This window comes from Antedon mediterranea, chromosome 3 (assembly GCF_964355755.1).
Source record: "Antedon mediterranea chromosome 3, ecAntMedi1.1, whole genome shotgun sequence".
Lineage (NCBI taxonomy): Eukaryota > Metazoa > Echinodermata > Crinoidea > Comatulida > Antedonidae > Antedon > Antedon mediterranea.
In genome coordinates, this window is record NC_092672.1 from 32,618,071 (window position 1) to 32,637,228 (window position 19,158).

A 19,158-nucleotide genomic window follows, 5' to 3' on the forward strand; every position below is an offset into this window, starting at 1 on the left:
GCCTATTAAGTATTAAAATATTACAAACGTTTTAAAGCGATTCTCTAGAATACTTTAATTCTTCGCTTCCGTTGAATGTAAAATTGACCTTGTTAAACCGACTAATTGGTAATTAAATCTGAATTATTTTATGTAATTCTTACCAAAACGGTCCACTCATTTACACATTCTGGAGAAGAAACTTTACTACGTAGACTGCTGTATAGTGGAATATTTTAGAGGCTTGGTCCTTGACTTGAACTCAACGCAACGACGACGTAGCCGCAACGCAAAAGAATTGACCAATCAAAAGCGATGATTATTCCAACTTGTGATTGGCCAATTCGCTTGCTGCTGCTGGGTGGGAACCAAACTTTACAACGCAACGACGTAGGCGCGCACAACGCAAAAGAATTGACCAATCAAAAGCGATGGATTATTCCAAATTGTGATTGGCCAATTCGCTTGCTTCACAATGCAACGACGTAGGGAAGAGACTTGAAACTTTTCGAGCCACTATATTTGATAAAATAAATTGTCGTGATTGGTCAAAATACGTGCGGTGGGCGGTTCATTGATTGGTTCAACACAAAACAACGTAAGGCACCGTAAGGGATTTGACCAATCACAAGCGATGATTTATTTGGATTTGAATGTCTCTTTTCATTGGTCAACTCGTGGGAATCAAGTTTTAGGAGTTAAACATAGCAGATAAGTCAATAATTCACAACGGTGAATAAGTTTTAATTGCTAAGATTTTTTTCATTTTCATCATTAAATAAACATTTAAATATTTATTTGAGCAATATTCTATTAAAATCAATACAAACATCAACTTGTATACGTGCATTACATTAATAGGAAACATCTCTAAACAATTATTTTGAAATGTCTATAAGACAGCATCAAAAAAGATTGTCACATGTGATACTGTATTTATGAATTTGCCTATAACAAGAAAGCAATATTATGACACTTGACTAGATACACAGGATGAAAAAGAACCCTAACACCATTACCATTCATTACTGTTGTGCTGTTTCCATGTAGGCTTAATTCATTTATTGCAAAAAAAATTGTAATTAAAAAAAGTATTATTATAGCGGATTTATAATTTAAATTGTCATAACTTGTTGTCATTGTTTGTGTAACTAACTAATTGTGAGCAAATGTATGTCAACATGAATTTACCTTTGAACAAATAAAATGAAATATGAAAACTGTTGATGAATGAAATTTCAGAAATGTATGAAATTAGTATTATATTGGCAGATGACAGTTACAGTGCTCAAAGCTCTGTTCACACCATCAAACTAGTTTGACAAAAAAAAGTGTGAAATGCCCAAATATGGTAGTGATATACCCAACTATGGTATGGTAGTGATATGACATCATTATGTCCATATGTAGGCAGATCACATTTTTTTGTCACATGATAGTGTAGAGAAAGCTTTAGTTCAGCCAATCAAATAATCCTTATAATATTAATAATCAGCCTCTTTCACAAACATTAAATATATTAATTAATAGAAAAATAAAGAAAATAAAAGAAGTGATTTCTATTAATTATTTACAATAAATGTACCCTCATTCGTATTAAACATATTGTACTATAATTATCTAAATCTAGTACTGCATGTGCAAAATGTATTAAAAAATATAATCAAAATTTAAACAATTCTGTAACACATTCACTTTAAGGTAAGAAGATGATGAGACAATCATATAAATTGAATGTGGCAAAATTAGGATTTGATGGTAAATCAAAAAGTCATTAATTTCAATTTCAGGACTTGATTGGCAAAAGTCTTGTTGGCAAAAGAGCAATTAGTGGATAGGGAAGTGAGCCTAATATGGGCCAGGTAAAAAGCTTTGGGAGTAGACATACATTGATAAAAGGGGTAGGGATGACCATATGTGGACAGTGGCAAGTGGACAGATGGTAGCCAGTGGTGTAACGCAGGGAACAAAGGCCCCTGGTTTAGCACTGCTAAAGCTTGGTTCCTAGGACACAACGCAATGACATTTGACAGTTGACCAATGACAAGCGACAGTTTCAATAATTCATTGCTTCTGATTGGTCTAATCCCTTACGTTGCGTTACGTCGTCGTGTTGCATCCCTAGTGGGTACCACGCATAAGGGGTCCGCTCCAACACTAGGTAGTTGCATTGGACTTTCATAATCTGGGGCCACTAGGTTTAGCCATCGAGTGCTCAAAGCCGTTACGACACTGGTGGTAGCGTAGTTTATAGTAAAAGATCAGGTGGCTGGATGGTAACATTAACCACATGAAAAACATGGCCTTATTTGGGCCTATGGTAATAAAAGAACAGGTGGTAGCAGAGTTTATGGTAAATAAAAAGGTGGTTGGAGGTACCAATGACTTTGGTTGGTAAAAACACCAGAAGGTGTGGCAGCACTGGACAAGTTTTAGGAATATGGTCATTTGGTATAGGCTGTTCGTAAAGAACAGAATTGGTGGTAGAAGATACAGGCTCATATTTTTTACCTAGGCCATGAAATGGCAATCTCTGAGGAAGTCTACACCTGGGTTAACTTACCAGTGAATGTGTTACATGTATTTTGTTTTTTAAATTTTGTTGAAATAGTCAATTGCTTCTAGTTCTTTCTTGATTTTTTCCTTGTCTTCGTCACTCGGTTCAACCAACGGATGGCGGGGAGGTCCAAGGTCAAGTCCGGTGATGTTTGCTATAGTTTTGTTAACAGCAACATTTCCGCCTACAAAAAAAGAGATGAAATTGTCATACAAATCATACACTAAGCCCTGTCTACACTATCAAACTTTATATGACAAAAAAATGTGATGTGCCCATATATGGAAATGATGATTATTATTATTATTATTTATTGCCAAAAACCAGATACAAACAAACAAAAACACAGAAACTAAGGGAGTAGGCAGGAACCTAATCACTATAACAAGAGTTCAGGTTCCGTACTCCCAAAGTAACAACAATCAATGATATATAATAAACTATATAAAAATATTTAAATAACAAATAGACGAATCAACAGTGTCAATATAAAATAAACGGATAAAATACATTATAGTCGATTCAACAAAGTCAATATAAAACATGTGATTTAAGTGAATTTAAAAATGTTGGAAAACTGTCTAAAATTAAAGAATTTTTAATCATTTCCGGTAATTCTTCCCACAACCTAGGGAATATGTTAATAGCGGAATGATGAAGACAATTGGTTCGAGCATAGTGATGAATGAACTTAAGTGTATCAAGGTGACGGCCATTAACAACTATAGATTGACGAACACTACTACAATCAACCGTTCCAATAAGTGATTTACAAAAAAAGGATAACAGAAGATAATTTCTTCGATTAGATAGTGTAGGCCAATTTAGCTTAGTGAAACGTTCCTCGTATTCCATTTCACCTCTTGTTTGTTTAAGGACAAGCCTAGTAGCCCTTTGCTGGACTGCCTCGATACGTTCCGTAAGTTTTTTGGTTCGAGGCAACCACGCTGGGACACCATATTCAAGGATGGGGACAATGAGAGCTTTATAGAGTGAGAAAATAGCTGAAGGGGATGATCCTCCTGCAATACTAGTAATAAAACCCAACATTCGATTTGAACTAGAAATAATTAAGTTTACATGGTCATCCCAAGTAAGTTCACTATTAATCGTGACCCCCAGATGACAATGACTAGATACGGATTTAATAGGCAAGTCATTTATACGATAAACAGGTCTATACTCTTTCCTTGATCTTGTAATGTGGAGAACCTTGGTTTTATTTAAGTTAAGCTCCATTTCATTTAGATCACACCAAGAGGAAAGCCTGATCAGATCGCACTGAAGAACAACTTCATCGTCTACAGTAAATATATTTCTATAAATTATCGTGTCATCGGCAAACAATGCACATGGAGAAATAATAGATGAGGGAAGGTCATTTATAAATAAGTTAAAAACAAGGGGTCCAAGTACGCTGCCCTGTGGTATGCCAGAGGTAATTGGGGATGATGGGCTAATGGATCCTTGATACAAGACTCTTTGGGAACGTCCCAATAGAAATGACTTGATCCATTTCCAGACATTGCCTCTGATATTGAAGTGACTAGCCAGCTTATTTAAAATAATGGTGAGGCAGTTTATCAAACGCTTTGGCGTAGTCGAGAAAGATAACATCAATTCTGGGGGCTTTAGTTTTATCTAGCGAAGATGCCCAGGAATGAGTTTTAGGTTGGTAAGTTGGGTAACACAGGAACGGGAGGGAAAAAAACCGTGCTGGACTTCAGTAATTGGACAACTATAAGCAACGTGATCAGATATACTTGAAAACAGTATTTTTTCAAGCAGTTTCGAACATATAGGGGTAAGGGATATTGGTCTGTAATTACAAATTGCATTTTTGTCACCAGATTTAAATATAGGAGTGATATGGGACATTTTCCACTTAGCGGGGATTTCCCCCATACGCAGGGACAAGTTAAACAAATTAAATAATGGTGGAGCAATAAATTCGGAAGCAGATTTCAATATGTATGGATGCACGGAATCAGGACCTGGAGATTTATTAGACGAAAGTCCATTAATCACCTTCTCAACATTGTACACGTTAAAGTTAAGTTGAGAAAGTTCAGGGATTGGGACATTACAAACCGGAGGTTCACAGCTGGGAATTATGGGTGGGTTAAAAACAGAAACAAAAAAATCATTAAATGAACTAGCAATTACAGGGTGTGACAAAACATTCACACCGTTAATATTAAAAGATAACGGTGCTGGTGATCTTCTACGTTCTCTAACAAAACGCCAGAAAGCTTTACGAGTAGTCACTTGTATTGTAAATAATTTGTTGACATATGAATAATACGACTTATTGCATAGACGCTTAACCTTATTACGAATAGACTTATAGTCATCCCATGCTGATACAGAACCAATACGTTTGGCTTTTCTGAACAGTCTATGCTTTACGTACCAACAATTTAGAATACGGTTTGGTAAGTAATACGTTAAAGGAAACTGCATGGTGATCACTGATCACTGGGTTATCAATGACATCAAGTGAAATTAAACGGTCTGGCCTGTTTGAAAAAACAAGATCAATTATTGTACCAGATGATGGGACCAAATGATTAGGCCTAGTGATTTCCTCAACAAGCTGAGTACAATTTAAAGCATTCATAGTGTCAAGAAAAATGGTAGGTATCGTATGTTTAAGATTCCAATTTAAATTAAAATCCCCAACAATATAAATATCATCATACTTTGGTAAGTGAGGTAATAAAGGCAGAAGAAAATTGTTACTAAAGTCATTCCAGAAGGAGACTGGAGAGTTCGGTGGGCAGTAACAAACAGTGAAAAGCATCTTATAATTGTCAATCGAAATAGAAAAACATATAACTTCATGAGGACCAGAGTCCAGCAAATGACAATGAATTGGATTCAGTTCGTTCTTTATTGCTGCAAATACACCGCCTCCTTTCTTGTTGGGTCTGTCCTTTCTGATCACCATATAATCTTGAGGAATGCCCAGTGAAGATTTGAAATTTGCGCTTGGTAATACTCGGATTGTTTGAACAGTAATTGTGCGATAAGTAGGCATGCTCCTCAACACTATGACTCCAAAAGAGCGATAAAAGGACATGATAAATATAAATAATAGTTATGCTCACCATCTTGAATGCAAACAAATCCAAGCGAAATAAGATGTCATATCACTAACATATTTAGGCATATCACTATCATAATTTGGGCACATCACACTTTATTTGTCAAACTAGTTTGATAGTGTAGACAGAGAAGGAAAGACATACACTGCAGAAAGTAATAAAAAAATCATTCAAACCTCAAACTCTTCCTGGCTACAGAATTGATCCAAGGGGCAGTGAATAATAAAATCATTGTTATAGCGAGAACTTACCATATTTCTTTAATACAGCAATAACTTCATTCATAAAATTCTATGAAAAATAAAATATAGGAATGTTAAATATGCTGTATATATTCATTCATTATTTTATTTCAGATAAATATCAATTAAATTAAAATTGATCCAAAGGCAAAATACTGAAAAAACCGACAAAGCTGTGGGTATCAGTTGCTGGATCTCAATACAATACAAAAAAAAAGAAGCAAAAAGCTAAATCAAAACAATAAAGTAAAACAGCCAGAAAAGTTAGCAGAGCTTTCGGGCAACACCCTAATTAATTAAAGCTACTTGGACAAAGATAGATATATTTTGTTTTATTTCTTTTATTCCTGTCCACTCGGACAGCAATAAAAGAAATAAAAGAAATAAAACAAAAGAGGCATAAGGCTGGTGAACAGAGGGTGGAGAACAAAATTAAGATATAAATATATATACCTGCTCTTTCCGTGCCAATTCTATGTTACCGTCATCAAATGCTTTCAATAGTCTATTGACAACTTTTCCCAAGTAATTGTAAGTACTGATAAATAAAAAAAAAAAACCTGTACTAATATATTGAACCTTAAAATTTAATTATATTAACGTTAAAGATATATTGTCTCCCTAAAAATATTTTTTTTTTCAATTTTTTTGTTTAATATGCCATTTTAATGTCACATAATAGTTATTATTCACTTTGACCAAAAGCTGAATCAAAAAAAAAAAATTATTTACCTGAAAAAAGAAAACAGGCAAATAATGCCTAAATTGTCTGCCAGACAATGGTTTTTGTTTAAAATTAACCGCCTCTTTTGTCTTTTTATAAGTGACATAATTATTTTTTTTAACAGAAGTGAATAACTTTATTAAAACTGCAAAATGGTCTATTTTAAGTCTTTGGTTAATCTTCATTTTTCATGTTTTTGAACATTTAAAGAATGCTTTGTATATATTTATGTTCTTGTTCATTGACTATGGACTTGTGCCGTTAAGTGATTGTTTTTATATTTACATACGTTATGTAATTATTATGTGTCATGAGGATGGGCGACTGTGACAGACCATGGAGGAAATATTCCTTTATGGACAGACTTAGTTGAGTCTCTACCAATTATAGATATCCATTATCCATTTTAACAATCTTTTAATGTACAGATTTTATATACCTAACTTGTTGTGAATATTTTATATGTTTATCTTGGTATTTTTTTTCAAGGGCCCTTAATGATCAATTCCTTTACTGGAACTGGATAGGCCACCTTCATCAAAAATGGTATTACAAAATTATCATCCTCTCATGGTCTCACTATGCAAATAAGATAGATTTCACTTACCTACCAACGCCTCCTTTTACACCTAGCGTTAAAGATGGTAGAATTTGCTGAAATAAAAAAAATGCAAAAAAATAAGCCATAATTACAAATATATTTTAGAAAATACAACGGCCACATTGAGGTAAGATTTAGAAATTGTAAAAACTAAATTCAGATATACTCAGGCAGTAGAAAGCAGGTTAAATAAAGCGCGGCCTACACTATCAAACTTTATGTGACAAAAAAATGTGATGTGCCCATTATGGATTTAAGCATATCACTACGATATTTGGAAACATCACACTTTTTTGTCAAACTAGTTTGATAGTGTAGACAGAGCTTTAGGTACTTTAACATAAATACAATACTGATACAACTTTTTGACCTCTGACCTGACAAAAAATGTACAAATCAAGCCCGTAGCCAGTAGGGTTCACAGGTGCGAGCAATTGAACCCTCCCTGAAATACCCTATTTAAACCAGAGCGTATCCGGATATTCACCCCCTGGACATTTACCCCCCGGACAACTACCCCCCGGACAACCACCACCTGGACCACTACCCCCTTAGGACAACTACCCCTTTAGGACAACTACCCCCCGGACAAATACCCCCCGGACAACTACCCCCTTAGGACAACAACCCCCTTAGGACAACTACCCCCTGGACAACTACCCCCCGGACAATTACCCCCTAGGAACAATTACCCCCCGGACAATTACCCCCCGGACAATTACCCCCCGGACAATTACCACCCAGAAAACTATCCCTTTAGAACACCCTAACCACCCAGACCATTCAACAACCTGACTCTGCAACAGTGTATAATAGGAATTAATAACTATAATTTAATTCGTTACTTTGACGAATTACTATTCATTGTTGTAAACAAAAGTAAAATATTGAACATAAATATAGCCTGGTATAAACTGAAGATTGTCACACATGATCATAGGATAGTCGAACGTATTATATAGTACTCCCTGTATTTACTGTAAAGACTGGGTTCGCTAATAATAATAATAATTTTTGCGTCAGGACAATGCTTCGATAACCACTGGTCTTAAAAGAATTAATTTTTGTCTCAAATTTGTCATATATGTATTTTTGTACACTTGAAGAATAATATCACTTTTGATATTTGACCTCAATGTTCACTCACCGAATAAACGTCGATCTTTAAATAAATTCCCCTCAAATAAACGGTGACCATGTCACTCCCATGAAACATCATATGGAATAATCGGCGTCTATTTCCATTAGATTATACCCCCTCCCATTGAATAAACAACTTTCTTCCAATAAATGTCCACCTAAAAAATAAACAGCCCAGGCCGTTTTTTCAATAAATACGGTACTTTAAATCTAGCACATCTAGGGTCTAGAATAGTCGGTTAAAAACGGGTGTTTCGAAACTAGAGACCCGAGACCAGAGACCAGAGACCCGAGACCCAATACGAAAAGGGAGACCTAAATATACGAAAAGGGAGACCCACGTACGAAAAGGGAGACCCCACTATACGAAAAGGGAGACCCCACTATACGAAAAGGGAGACCCCACTATACGAAAAGGGAGACCCTAATATACGAAAAGGGAGACCTAAATATACGAAAAGGGAGACCCAATTATACGAAAGGGAGACCCAAATATACAAAATGGGAGACCCAAATATACGAAAAGGGAGACCCACTATAAGAAAAGGGAGACCCACTATAAGAAAGGGAGACCCCACTATACGAAAAGAGAGACCACACTATACGAAAAGGGAGACCCTAATATACGAAAAGGGAGACCCAAATATAGGTCTCCCTTTTCGTATTGGGTCTCGTGTCAGATCTCTGGTCTCGGGTCTCTAGTTTCGAAACACCCGTTAAAAACAGATGATTTCATTTTTACAGAAACCGGTCCTATATATTTGTCTACTTTTGGATGGGGGCGGTAGTTGACCGGGGGGTAGTTGACCGGGGGGTAGTTGACCGGGGGGTAGTTATCCTAAGGGGGTAGTTATCCTAAGGGGGTGGTTGTCCGGGGGGTAGTTGTCCGGGGGGTTGTTATCCTAAGGGGGTAGTTGTCCTAAGGGGGTAGTTGTCCGGGGGGTAGTTGTCCGGGGGGTAGTTGTCCTAAGGGGGTAGTTGTCCGGGTGGTAAACATCCGGGGGGTAACTGTCTAGGGGGTAGGTGTCCTAGAACCTTTAAACCAGAGACTAGAAGCAACTAGCCTAGATAATGGAGATTTTTGCCGTTTTTGTGGAACAATGTGCCCTTTTTAGCTTTGTTACCACTAAGACGTAAGCACAACAGAAGTAATTTTTTACCAGTCACAATAGTGAAAGATTTATTCAAACTGTCGCTTTTTATTGGTCAATTTGCTTGCATTGTGCTTACTTCCTTGCGTTGTGTCCTACTGGGAACCAATCTTTATGTAAAAAAAAACCACTGTAAAAATCCTGGCTACGGGCTTGCATATGTAACGAACCCAACGAGTACGAACCTCATCAACAGCATACAACAAGTTATACTTGTCTGAAGACAATAATATGCAACGACTGAGGTCATACAGATTTTCAGAGGTGAATTTTGAACCTCGTAATGTCTTTATGTTAGTACACAGATTTAAGATACTTTCCAATGAAACTGAAATGAAAGTTGATAAAAAAGGAAACATGCTGGTGTGTGAAAAAAATGTTATCACATTTTAAGACAATATCTACATATTTACAATAATTGAAATAATGAATGGATTAACAAAATATAAAATTTTTTAATTTAAAATAAACAGCAAGAATGTGAGACAGCGCATTTGTAGAACATTTACACTATTCTAAAATAAATGTGATAACACTAGATTAGTAGATTGTAATAAAACATGAGATTAGATTAGTAGATTAAACTAAAACATGAGATTAGCTTATGATGAAGCATAGGATTAAATTAGTAGATTATGATAAAACATGAGATTAGATTAGTAGATTATAATAAAACATGAGATTAGATTAGTAGATTATGATAAAACCATGGATTAGATTAGTAGATTATGCTCAAACAGGAGATTAGATTATGATAAAGCGTGGGATTAAATTAGTAGATTATGATAAAACATGGGATTAGATGTGTACTGTCTACCTCATCTCTTCCATAAAGAATATCAAACTGTCCGCCAGAATGAACCAAACACCGTTGAAGGTCGTAAAGGTCATAAGAGGAATATTTGAGTCCTCGCATGTTAGGAAAGTTGACTACCTGATCCAGTAGATGGTTCATAGGAACTACAAACAAAATAAGTGCACCAGATACCATTATACATTAATTATGTGAAGTGTGTATTACAATTAGTAAAGGAGGGGTGGATATAAGAGATGGGGGTGAAAAGAGTGAGTTTAGTTGTAACAGAGCTATAAAGAGTTATACAAAATATAGACGTGAGACTTGTACAGTAATTGTCACAAATGAAATCACATCCTGCCAACCATTGGCGGTGAACTGACCCCTTAAATTTGTGCTTAAAGTCTTCTAATGACAGTCACAATTCTTTATACAGTATTACTCCCAGTATGACTCACAGAGGTGTTGGGAAGGGATGAAAAGTGTAGGGTTAAGTAGGCCTACAATCTATTATTCATAATGGGTTGCTATTGACAATGGGTTCTACATTCTATTGGGGATGTTCCTATGTACTATATTATGGTTCTTCTAACCCCCAGTCAAACCAACACCTCCCGCCCCAAGACTATACTACATGTACCCACTTAGAGTATGCTTATGTTATAACTGTATATACTGTATTTGATAACACACCAGTGCGGCCAGTGATGGAAATGAAATTATGCTAGGTGGCAGCACAAAATTATGCCAAATTATGCATTTACATTTACGGCCAAAATAGCATAAAAACAATGTATTAGAGGGCGGTGTATTTTTTTTTTCGTACCACCAAAGTGGTTAGCAAAATAAAAAAATTGATTTAGTAAAAATTATGCTAGTTTTTTTAGAAAATATGCTAGATATGCTGAATCGTCTGCCATATTCTGTATCATTGGGTTTTTCAAATTATGCCAGATTATCTAGATTTCTAAAATTATGCCAGACAGCATAATTATGACAGATTTGGCCACTATTTACCACACGTGCACTGTGCACAAACCAATGATGCCCATGTGTCACATGTATCATGCAAATCTTTAGAACACCTGTCAGTATACATTTGCCTAGGTACTGCCCTCTATGGGCAAAAGGAAGTTACCTTACCAACCAAACAATAGAGGGTGCCATGCTAAAAATCAGATACATTACATTACAAAATAACAATAACAATCTTTGAAAATAGAATCCTCATTAAGTAGGCTTTGTATACTTACAATTAACACCAGTCATGTTTGGGTTGTGGTAATAATATAGGGGTATTGTGGGAGCAGCATTGCTAACTTTCTGTAAAAATTCAGCAATCACCTCTGAAATAAAATTGAGATTAGAAACTTCATACGATTAGTTTTACAATACGGGCGCTTGTATTGTATAGGTTAGGCGTAGAGGAGCTAGAGTCTTATATGACCACTATGTGGATATGATAGCTTCACATAGTGTCTGCATAAACTTCTATGTAGTTGCTGCAGTATTTAGAGTGGTTCATATAGCAAAATTACTTCAAAATCAATGTACCAGTGCAGAGCTAGAAATAATGATCCACTAGCAACCTTTTCTAGTTCTACAAAAATCTAACAAGCAATTTTGATTTTAAATAAAATCTTTCTAGATTAAACTGACTATTAAAAAAAAAATTACAACCAGAAAACATTAACACTGTGGTGACTTATTTCAAGTATTCACATGGAGTCTTACTTGGATTCGCTGGTTTAAAGAAAATTGTTGGGATTGTTGAAATAGCATCCGCACCGATGGCTTCAGAATGACGAGCCTACAAAATAACGATCAAATTATTTTACAACTTGACTATAATTAATATTTACTACCTGCAGACTTCTTCAGTATGATGACCTTGTTCCAAAACAAACTATTATTATTACATTATGCATATATCATATATTTGTATTATAAGGATGTATTGTCCCCCAACAACATGAAAAATGAAGATTAACAAAATTTTGCCCTTTTGGTTGACCAATGGCACTTTAAAAGCTAACAAAAGTTGAAAACACAAATGAGTATGAGGGGATTAGGTTTGAGCCTACTGCAGCCTGTGCCATATTGTGTCCTTAGGCAGGATGCTTTACTCACATTGCCTCATCCTTTGGATGGGATGTAAAGCCAATGGTCAATGTGTACATATAGTGCATGTTGGTACAATATTCATAGGGGTGTAGGAAATTACCTCCCGGTATGTTGGTACACTATTTGAAAACAGTAGGGGATCGTCTCCTTTTGTGTTGATCTTGGTAGGCGCTGCACTGCTGGCTGCCGTGGATGCATAGAGGGCCTATTCCGAATTTTCTCAGTTTGTATATCTAAACTTGAACTAATATAGTAGCTGTATACATCATTATCATGATGATATGCAGATGCATTTATGCAGTGTATAGTTACTATAATCTATTCCTAACATTATTTTTTTCCATTGTGTATACTGTATTAAAATTTAAATTCATTCTCAGTCTTTGTATGACAGACAACCGGCCTTGAATTGTTTTATGTAAATTTCTTATGTGTATTGGCTTTGTCCCTTTTCATTGTCAGTATTTTTTTTAGTATTTTATAGCTATTTTTAAAATTCATTGTTGTAAATGGAAATTCAGTTTTACTAAAAAGATGATTTTAACAAAAATACCATTAATAAATGGAAGAAAGCAAAACCAATGTAATGAAAATGCAGTAAGTGTACAGTAACGGCTAAACAATAAACACTAGAAAAACAACCGTTTTTTTTGTGTGTTTTACTGCAAAGATGATTTTATCAAATATACCATTAATGAATGGAAGTAAAAAAATCAACGTAACAAAAAATCAAAGTACAGAAAAGCTAAACAATAAACAACATTTATGGTTAGATTATGGTGTGACCTTTCCTCCATGGTGTGACCTTTACATTATGGTGTGACCTTTACATTATGGTGTGACCTTTCCTCCATGGTGTGACCTTTCCTCCATAGTGTGACCTTTCCTCCATGGTGTGACCTTTACTCTATGGTGTGACCTTTCCACCATGGTGTGACCTTTACTCTATGGTGTGACCTTTCCTCCATGGTGTGACCTTTCCTCCATGGTGTGACCTTTACTCTATGATGTGACCTTGGGTAGTGTTCCAATATGTATTCTTTCCTTTATTTTCCTTTTAAGGATCCCTGATTTCAGCGTGTTTTTGTGGTATTGCAATCATTTATGAACTAAAGAATGATCGCAAACAAAATATAAACTCACTAATTCTTCCACTTCCTTCAGATTACCAGATCCAACTTGAACAATGATCGCCTTAAACCTTCATGGGACAGAAACCAGAAAATAAATTGAATTAATGCTTGAAAAACAAAGAAAGATTAGGCAAATATACTTGTTAAGCGTCACCGTCCGCCCTTCCCTGATTTTGAGCCACCTCCAGTTTTTTTTCAATGAAAAAAACAACTAAAAAGTGTACATAGACAAATTTTATTGCATTAAATGGTTTTCTTGAAGTTGAAATGTTCATTTTAAAATGTTTATGATTGGTGTCAGTATATTTCAAAATGGTAGCATGAATAAATGTACAGTACAGTAGTACAAAAAAAAAGTATTCAGAGGTTATTTAAGTATATTTTTCTATTTGGGCTTATAATTATATATATTTATTTTAGACACAGCACAAGTTTAATAGTGCGTACTATTGCACGCCATGTGACCCACAATCGTTCAATCAAATAACAGTGAGGGCGTGTGGCGCAGGGTGTTGGACGTTGGACTACTGATCGTGAGACCGAGGTTCGAATCCAACTCTTGCCACATTGCTTGTATCCTTAGGGAAGATACTTTACTTACGTTTGCCTCTCTCCACCCAGGTGTGTAAATGAGTACCCGGTTAGATCAAGACACAACTTTGCGCTGATTACTAGCTGCATTATGGGAGTATGTTTCCATATGTGTTTGATGCAAAAAATGACTGGGGTAATAATGTTCAGCGCTTAGAGAAGCTTGCTTGTAGAGCGCTATATAAGAATGATCTATTAACAGGAATTTATTTAGGTGTTATAGTGATGTGATAACAAAACAATATACTATGTACAAACCTTCCGTCGGCGGCTTTAACCCATTTTTCGGCAACTTTTTTCCTTTCGTCTATTGTTAATGACGGACCTTCTCCGGTGGTACCACAGACTGAAAATTCAAGAAAAAAAGTAATAAATACATTAGTAATCTGCAATTCAATCATGGTATGTAAATCTATCAACTTTTTTTCGAGGGGGCTGTTTATTCAACGTGGGGCGCTTATTCAAATAAATATGGTAATCAGATTTTAATGAAATATTCAAAAGTAAAATTTATTTTCTTACTGTAAACATTCTTAACTCCGTTTGCAAGGAGATGTTCAATATATGGATCAATTTTTTCAAGAGCCAATTCTCTAAAAAAAAATAATTTAAAAATACATCAATTGATATTGAATATACAATATAGAATGTTTGAGATGCTACATGCAAATGTCCAACAATCAATATCGGATCACTCTAGCTGCACCTGATTCATCATAGCAAAATTCTGTAATACAGCAATACATGTGTTTCACATGGATCGCCTAATCACTCTTAACATAACCATATGGTATACAGGTATATGGAATTTTCCTACAACACTGGGTAAATGTTGTTGTACTGTATGTGGAGATACAGCTCTGAGAATTGGGTACTAGCTGTAGCCATTATTTTTCTTTTGTGTGGAGAGTAGGAGATTAGTTTTTTATCATTAGTAGGTGATAAAGTACAGTACAGTACCTTTATTCCTCCATTGCCACAACAGTCAAAGAGTTTCAAAAACTTCAGTCAATACATTTACACAACCCTTAAAACTGCACTCCTTTTTGTATTCTAAGGGATCATGTCCAAATATTCTACTGCAGTTACTGCAATAATTGCATTTTTTTCCTCCAAAAACATGATGTTATATTGTTTCAATTTAGGAGTTTATAAGTCAGTGTGTATGATTACACAAAAGGGGCTTGCTAAATAATAATAATTATTTATTGGAAAACTTCACTTTTACAACAGTGGCACACTTTGATGATAAAGGTGCGTCCAAGTAAAAACTTAAAATGAAACAAAATAAATGTTGTGTGAAATACAGCATACAAGAATAAATAAAATTATTAACTTAAAAATAGAATTTAGCGTGAAATACAAAACGTTAGGCATACACTAATAAAAATAATAAAAAAAAATTAAAATGAAACCAAAATAAATAAAAATGAATGAATGAATAATCAGAAACTGAGTTATGATAAGCAAATTGTGAACCCCTTTTGGTTTGTGTTACTGGATGTACTATGATGACCATTGAAAGACTGATTTGTGGACTAAATGATATATTTTAGTAACTTGTTTGGTTTGTGTTACTGGATGTACTATGATGACCATTGAAAGACTGATTTGTGACTATGACATATTTTAGTAACTTGTATGGTTTGTGTTTACTGGATGTACTATGATGACCATTGAAAGACTGATTTGTGGACTATGACATATTTTAGTAACTTGTATGGTTTGTGTTTACTGGATGTACTATGATGACCATTGAAAGACTGATTTGTGGACTATGACATATTTTAGTAACTTGTTTGGTTTGTGTTATACTATGCTTTTTTTTCCTTTTTTTTTTTCTTTGATAAAGTTTTTTAAATATTTAATGTCAACTTCATCACTGTTTACTGGATGCAATAAAGGAGAAAGAAATAGAAATAGAAATAAAAGGCATATATAAATAAAATTAATTTCATGGAGTAAGTGTATGTAATACACAACACTAAAGCTTTATGCCTTATTATTTTAAGATATGTTTGTTTTTAAGATACTGTACTTAAAAACTTGTCAACATTATTACAAGTTGAAGAGTAAAGAAATGTAGTTATTGCAGTGTAACTGCAGTAGAATAATTTGAATAAAAGATGCTTTATTTACCCATCACTATCAAAAGGTGTAAACGGTGCTGCAACAACTCCTGTTATTTTGAAATCTTTTAAATCCTAAAAAAAAAAAAACTTTGCGAGGTCACTCCTTCTTTCATAGTTTTAAAGGCAATTTCCAGGAGAAATTTTTTGGGGAGTTAAGGGGTGAGATGTTGGGGTCAAGGAGTGAGCTATTTGGGGTCAAGAGATGGAATATTTGTGGAGGGGTGGGGTGTGCCAATTGATAAGTTATTGGGGGATCAAGGGGTGAGATGTTGGGATCAAGGAGTGAGCTATTTGGGGTCAAGAGGTAAAGTGTTTGTGGAGGGGTGGGGTGTGCCAATTGATTAGTTATTGGGGGGTCAAGGGGTGAGATGTTGGGGTTAAGGAGTGAGCTATTTGGGTCAAGTGATAAAATATTTGTGGAGGGATCACGTTTGTAGAGGCTTAGATTAGAGGGAATCTAGAAAAATATATTGTAGTTAATGTGGTGGCTTAAATTAAAACAAAAACAGATGTTAAAAATCTCACGGATAAAGAGACTCCGAAATAAGCCTACATGATATTAGTTGATTCAAAACTACAAGGTTAAAACAATTCAACATATGGAATATGATACAAACTAACTTTTGAATGGCGTGAACATTTATTACTCACTACAATGTTTTCAATGTTTAAGAAAAATAAATACATTCTTTATAGAAAGATGATCCATATAATAGATAAAACAATAGTTAATTTCATCACTTCTTTTTAGTATGTTTTAAGCTCTTTCTATACTATAAAAAAAAAATGTGCCCATATATGGACATGATGATATCATAAATAGTACCATATTTGGGCACGTATCACACTTTTTGTCAAACTAGTTTCATATTTTAGACAGAGCTTCAGCAGGCCCTAGGTCCTCCAAAATCCTGCAACTGTTTCAGAATAATCATTGCAAAATAATAATATTCTTTTAAAGATAATATTCTTTTTTCCTAATAATATTCTAATATAAAAATCAATGACCAAACTTACCTGAGATCCCATTGTGTGATGTGGCAAGATCTACAATACAATGTTAAAAAAAAACCAATTAATAGCTGTAAAACAGAAACAGACCACAAAAATAATCAAATAAGCAATTCTTAGCGAAAATAGTGACACAGTTGATTAATTATCATATTGTGTATTCACAAAGCACCACAAACAAATCACAACACCTCACTAAAGGCTAAAGCAACACAGTTGAATTCAAAGTGCAGCATATTTTTCCACTAATCACCACAAACAAAATTAATAAGCAGGCTACATCACCTTTACTATAATATTAGGATTAAATATGAACTGTGAAAAAGCCTGTTTTTACCTGTAGGAATAATGAGTGCATACTAATTACTGGCAATTTATTGATGTCCATATAAATACATACTGTATCAGGACATTTTTTAGTTTATCAAAAATATCAAGGGAGAAATTTCATTTTATTTTATCGTCGGGAGAGCGAGATTACTCGAGAACTATAACTTGGCTTACACAAATACTAAAGTTTGCGTTAAAAAAATGTTAATGCCTTTATCGATAGCAAGAAAGACAATGGCCTTCAAATAAAATAAATAATTGTCAATTTTGGCGTACCATGGTTTTGGGCGTTCCATACTTGGCGACCGAAAAATCGGCAGCAGCAGCGTACACGTTTTGTATGGTATACTTTCCAGGAATACAGATCACTCCGGCCGCGCTTAAATCCGGCCGCGATTCTTTCCGGCCGGAGCTATGGAGCGCCCAATGAGTCTTTTACAACCGAGACACGTTTTTTGTAGAGAATCAAAATAAACAATAATTAGACGTGACGGATATTTGATTTGAAATAAATTAACTAATATTTTACATATTGTTATTAACTATATTTAGTAAGTATGGGTACTGGCAAGATAAAGTGTTATAAAAATAAGGTTTTTAACTAATTTTTAATGTCAATGTAAAGCTATAAAATGTACATAGAAAGAAATTAAATTAGACGGGTATTTGATTATTTGAAAAGAAAAAGTTAAGTTTAGTTTGAAAGAAAAAGCAGTTCCTTCTTTGAATGTTAATGAAAAAAGTAAAATTGTTGCTAATAAATATTCAACTCGTTCCATTTAAATTCTTTTTTCTTTTAATTCTTTTGGTCACCAAGAATTTGTTATAACACTGAACAGTATAGAAAACGTAGATATGGGCGCTCCATACTAACGGCCACTTTGCACAGGGGAGTCAAATTGAATAGCGGCCGGAGTGCATAACATCGCGCTAAACTGCTGATACGGCGGCCGGAGTGAAGCGCGGCCGGAGTGATCGGCTTCCCTTTCCAGTAATCAGTATGGTCATCAAAATCGGTCATTTAATTAATGTCAATGTTTCTAATACTTACAGTATCAAAAAAACAAATATCTGTGTTAAAATGTGCAATTGGTAACAACTATCTCTAATGTATCCGTCTGTAACGCTGAAATGATGATTAGTTTAAAAATCGATGGTCCCACTGCCTGCACTCTGTGAAGTCTTTCTAGTCTGTGCAGGCTTTATGGAAAACATGCAACATAAACAACAATAACTGTTGATTACGTCATAATCCTCAGACTTTATTATTGCGGTTTGTTTTGTGTTGCTTGATTGGTCACGGGAAACCTACGCATAATTATTAATGATAATATTAACTTTGAATGAAACATCATGGAGGACGTATACCTATTAAATAAATAAACTAATTGATTTAAAATCATAGATGCGTGCCGCTGAAATTGTTCTTTAAATTAAAAAACGTTGATTGATTATGTTTTGGTTGTAGCTTAACATAGAGGGGGCTATAATCAAAATAATGTACACGTTGATGGTTGGTGGCACGACGGCAGCTAGCAGC

At 34.8% G+C, this 19,158-nt stretch overlaps 1 protein-coding gene across 2 annotated transcripts; it reads right to left on the reverse strand.

Annotated features, from left to right (window-relative positions):
• Positions 1–793: 793 nt before the first annotated feature.
• On the reverse strand, positions 794–18,804 carry LOC140045253 (N-acetylneuraminate lyase-like). 2 transcript variants are annotated; one of them, XM_072090084.1, is made up of 13 exons: positions 18,670–18,804; positions 17,295–17,324; positions 16,285–16,349; positions 14,668–14,738; positions 14,404–14,491; positions 13,565–13,622; positions 12,032–12,107; positions 11,551–11,643; positions 9,687–9,829; positions 7,217–7,263; positions 6,339–6,423; positions 5,895–5,934; positions 794–2,720 (listed from the first exon to the last, which is right to left on the reverse strand). In XM_072090084.1, exons 2-13 carry the CDS (start codon positions 17,304–17,306, stop codon positions 2,572–2,574), a joined length of 927 nt encoding a protein of 308 aa, XP_071946185.1. In that variant the 5' UTR covers positions 17,307–17,324; positions 18,670–18,804; the 3' UTR covers positions 794–2,571. The 2 variants fall into 2 exon arrangements, with proteins under 2 accessions (XP_071946185.1, XP_071946184.1); XM_072090083.1 differs by lacking the exon at positions 9,687–9,829 and adding an exon at positions 10,319–10,461.
• Between the last annotated feature and the right edge of the window lie 354 nt (positions 18,805–19,158).

Bases quoted from the DNA above. Each gene is read 5' to 3' on its own strand.
- LOC140045253 (XM_072090084.1), bottom strand. The intron at 9,830-11,550 runs GTAAGTATACAA...CTTTCATTTCAG, and splicing joins AAACATGACTGGTGTTAATT to TTTCATTGGAAAGTATCTTA. The intron at 5,935-6,338 runs GTATATATATTT...TATTTTTCATAG, and splicing joins AATTGGCACGGAAAGAGCAG to AATTTTATGAATGAAGTTAT.